Source organism: Ailuropoda melanoleuca, chromosome 13 (assembly GCF_002007445.2).
Source record: "Ailuropoda melanoleuca isolate Jingjing chromosome 13, ASM200744v2, whole genome shotgun sequence".
NCBI lineage: Eukaryota > Metazoa > Chordata > Mammalia > Carnivora > Ursidae > Ailuropoda > Ailuropoda melanoleuca.
Genome location: NC_048230.1, coordinates 4,000,656 through 4,003,113, shown reverse-complemented (window position 1 = coordinate 4,003,113; position 2,458 = coordinate 4,000,656). Strand labels below are relative to the sequence as shown.

Below are 2,458 nucleotides of genomic sequence, written 5' to 3'. Positions count from 1 at the left end.
GGGTGGGGTGGGGGGGTGGGAGTGGGCGGTGGGCGCTCCGGATTGGCCGTGGCCCCGCAGAGGCAGCCAGTTCGGGCCCGGCTCCCCTCGCCCGCCCCCCCCAATCCCGCCCCAGGCCCTTTGTACAGTGATTGCGACAAGCTGGAGCAGAAGGTGAAAGGAGCCTAGGCCACAAGGGAGCGAGGACGCGCCAGCGAGCCGGAAGAGAGTGGGGAGGGCAGCAAGCCGAGTGGGGTGTTGGCGGCGGAGAGTGGGGAGACTCGGAGACCGAGGAACGGGGCACGGGGATAAGCATCAGAGTCCCCGCCGACCCCTCCCCTCAGCTCCGCTTGATGTGTAGCTGCGGGGAGAGACCCCGAGTCGCTGCGCCGTCAGGGGCCGCAGCTGGGTAGCAGCAAAAGGAAGAAGTGAATAAACCCCAGCTCCGGGCGCGGGCTCCCGGGCTCCCGCGGGGCCGCTGCAGCTGCAGCGAGAGCTACTAGCCGCTCCTCCCTCCCCAGGCTCCGCCGCGCTCTCTGACCTCGGTGTTTGTCTCGGCCCTGCGGGCACCCTCAACTGCTCTAGAGCCCCGCCGGGCGGGGGGTCCGGCTCCGGGCCAGCGGGGGCTGGGGCGGCGTCCCTCCCGACAGCGGGTTTGCTGCCGGGGGCTGCTCGTTCCCTGGCCTGCATCAGCGCGCCGTCCGGATCCCCCCGGGAGCATGGGGCTCCCAGGAGCCTGGCTTCAGCTAATGGAAGTCCTCAACACCGCTCCCTGAGAAAGACTTCCCCAGAAGCAACAGCCCCAAGCTGGGGGAAAAGATGCACTCAGGCGCCCTGCCAGGGGGGGATGCCTGTCACCCTGCGATGGGACCGTGGCAGGGAGTAGGTTGCAGTCGCTTCATCACTTCAGTAGTCGGCAATTACAGGGGAACGAGGGAGGGATGGGTAAGAAACCCCCTTGTAAGTCACGTTCTTGCTCTATTTCGAAATAACCCGTTTTCGCTCTATTTCGGAGTTTGAGGTTGGGCATCTCAACCTTCGCCCTCCACCCACGTTCCCGTCTTTCCTCAAAATCCTGAGCCGGGCCAAGGAGAAGGACACTGGAAAGGGGGCCCAGAGCCGGCGCCCCCCCCCCCTGCGGGGGAGGTCTGGCCAACGCTCCCTGCTGGAGGCGAAGCCTGTGATTCCTCCACCTCACGGTGACAAACGTCTCCCTGGGCACACTCCGGCCATCGTTGAACAAACGACAAGAGCGGAGGCGGGCGTGGGGGAGCCAAAAGCAGCTCCAGGCCCGGCTTCGGCTTCCTCGGACTTCTGGGCCTGGAGAGGGTGGAAGCCTGAGACCCTCCGAAGCTCCTCTGGGTTCCGGCCCTATTTGCGAGGGCACGGGTGGGACGGACTGAAGGAAAAGCTCTAGAGCGGAGACCCTCTGTCTTCCGCAGCTCGGACCTCTTGATTCTGCCCCTCTTCTAGTTGCAGGTCACACTGACGTGTCTGAAGCGGGTTTGCCGGAGGAGCGTACCGGTCTCCCCTCCGGGACCACTCGGTCCACTGGGATCCCATTTCCCGCCCTTCGCCCCGCTCCATGATCCCACCCAGGCACTGCAGCTGCGCTCTGCAGGCCGCGGAGACGCGCTGGGACGAAAGCGCGGGCGAAGGAGGGGTCCCCGCGGGTCTCGCAGCGCGGTGCACTGGGGCCGGGATCCTGCACAAAACTTTTCCGGCTTCGACTTTAGGACGCGTGCGCGCAAGGTCCGCGGTTGTGGGCGGGCATTAGGGCGGGGCGGAGGCGGGGCGAGAGTAGCACGCAGCTGCGGGGGCGGGGCGAGGCGGGGGGCGCGCGATCCTGGGGCGACGGGGCGCGNGGCGACGCGGGGGCACGCGCTCCCTGGCTTGCCGCGCGGCGGGCAGATTCCCCGGGAGGGCCGGGATGGCGCCTCCTCCGCCTTCGCCCCAGCTGCTTCTCCTGGCAGCCCTTGCGGGGCTCCTAGGTCCCAGTGAGGTAAGGCGACCCGCTCCCAAACAGGCTTCGGCCTGGGATCTCAAAGCGCTTTGCCGAAAGTTCGTCCTGGAAGGAGCGGCGCGTGGAGAGGGGACTAGGAGTCCTCCCCTGGCGGGCTGGGCCCGGTAGGGAGAGGGCAGGGCCCACGCCGAGCCGGGTGCGCCAGCTCCCCTGTGCCTTGTACCCACAGGTGGTGGCTGAGCCGGAGGAGGAAGCGGGAGCCCGTTGTCCCGAAGGCCTGTGGCCTCTGCCCCCCCAGGTAGGAGCCTGGCGGGGGGTGGGAGAGAGGGGTGTGAAGTTGCAGCCCAGCCCCGCTCTGGCCTCTCTGCGCCCTCCGCAGTCACCCTTTGAGGACCTCTGCTGGTTCCTCTGGCCGTCACTCGTCGGCGTCTCCCTCCCAGCCGGCGGTGTGGGGCCTACTGTCCCCTCCCCTCCCCCGCACAGAGGCCCCCAGCTCTCTAAGCGCTCTTCCCCCCC

The 2,458-nt window shown here is 68.1% G+C and overlaps 1 protein-coding gene across 1 annotated transcript in view; it reads left to right on the top strand.

The window, feature by feature from the left end:
* The first annotated feature begins 1,833 nt into the window (after positions 1-1,833).
* Positions 1,834-2,458, top strand: part of TP53I13 (tumor protein p53 inducible protein 13) — a 3,932-nt gene continuing 3,307 nt past the window's right edge. Inside the window, exons 1-2 of the mRNA XM_034639908.1 lie at positions 1,834-1,981; positions 2,172-2,273. Coding sequence (XP_034495799.1) covers positions 1,910-1,981; positions 2,172-2,273 — 174 coding nt within the window. The 5' untranslated portion in view covers positions 1,834-1,909. The remainder of the gene's footprint in view (positions 1,982-2,171; positions 2,274-2,458) is intronic.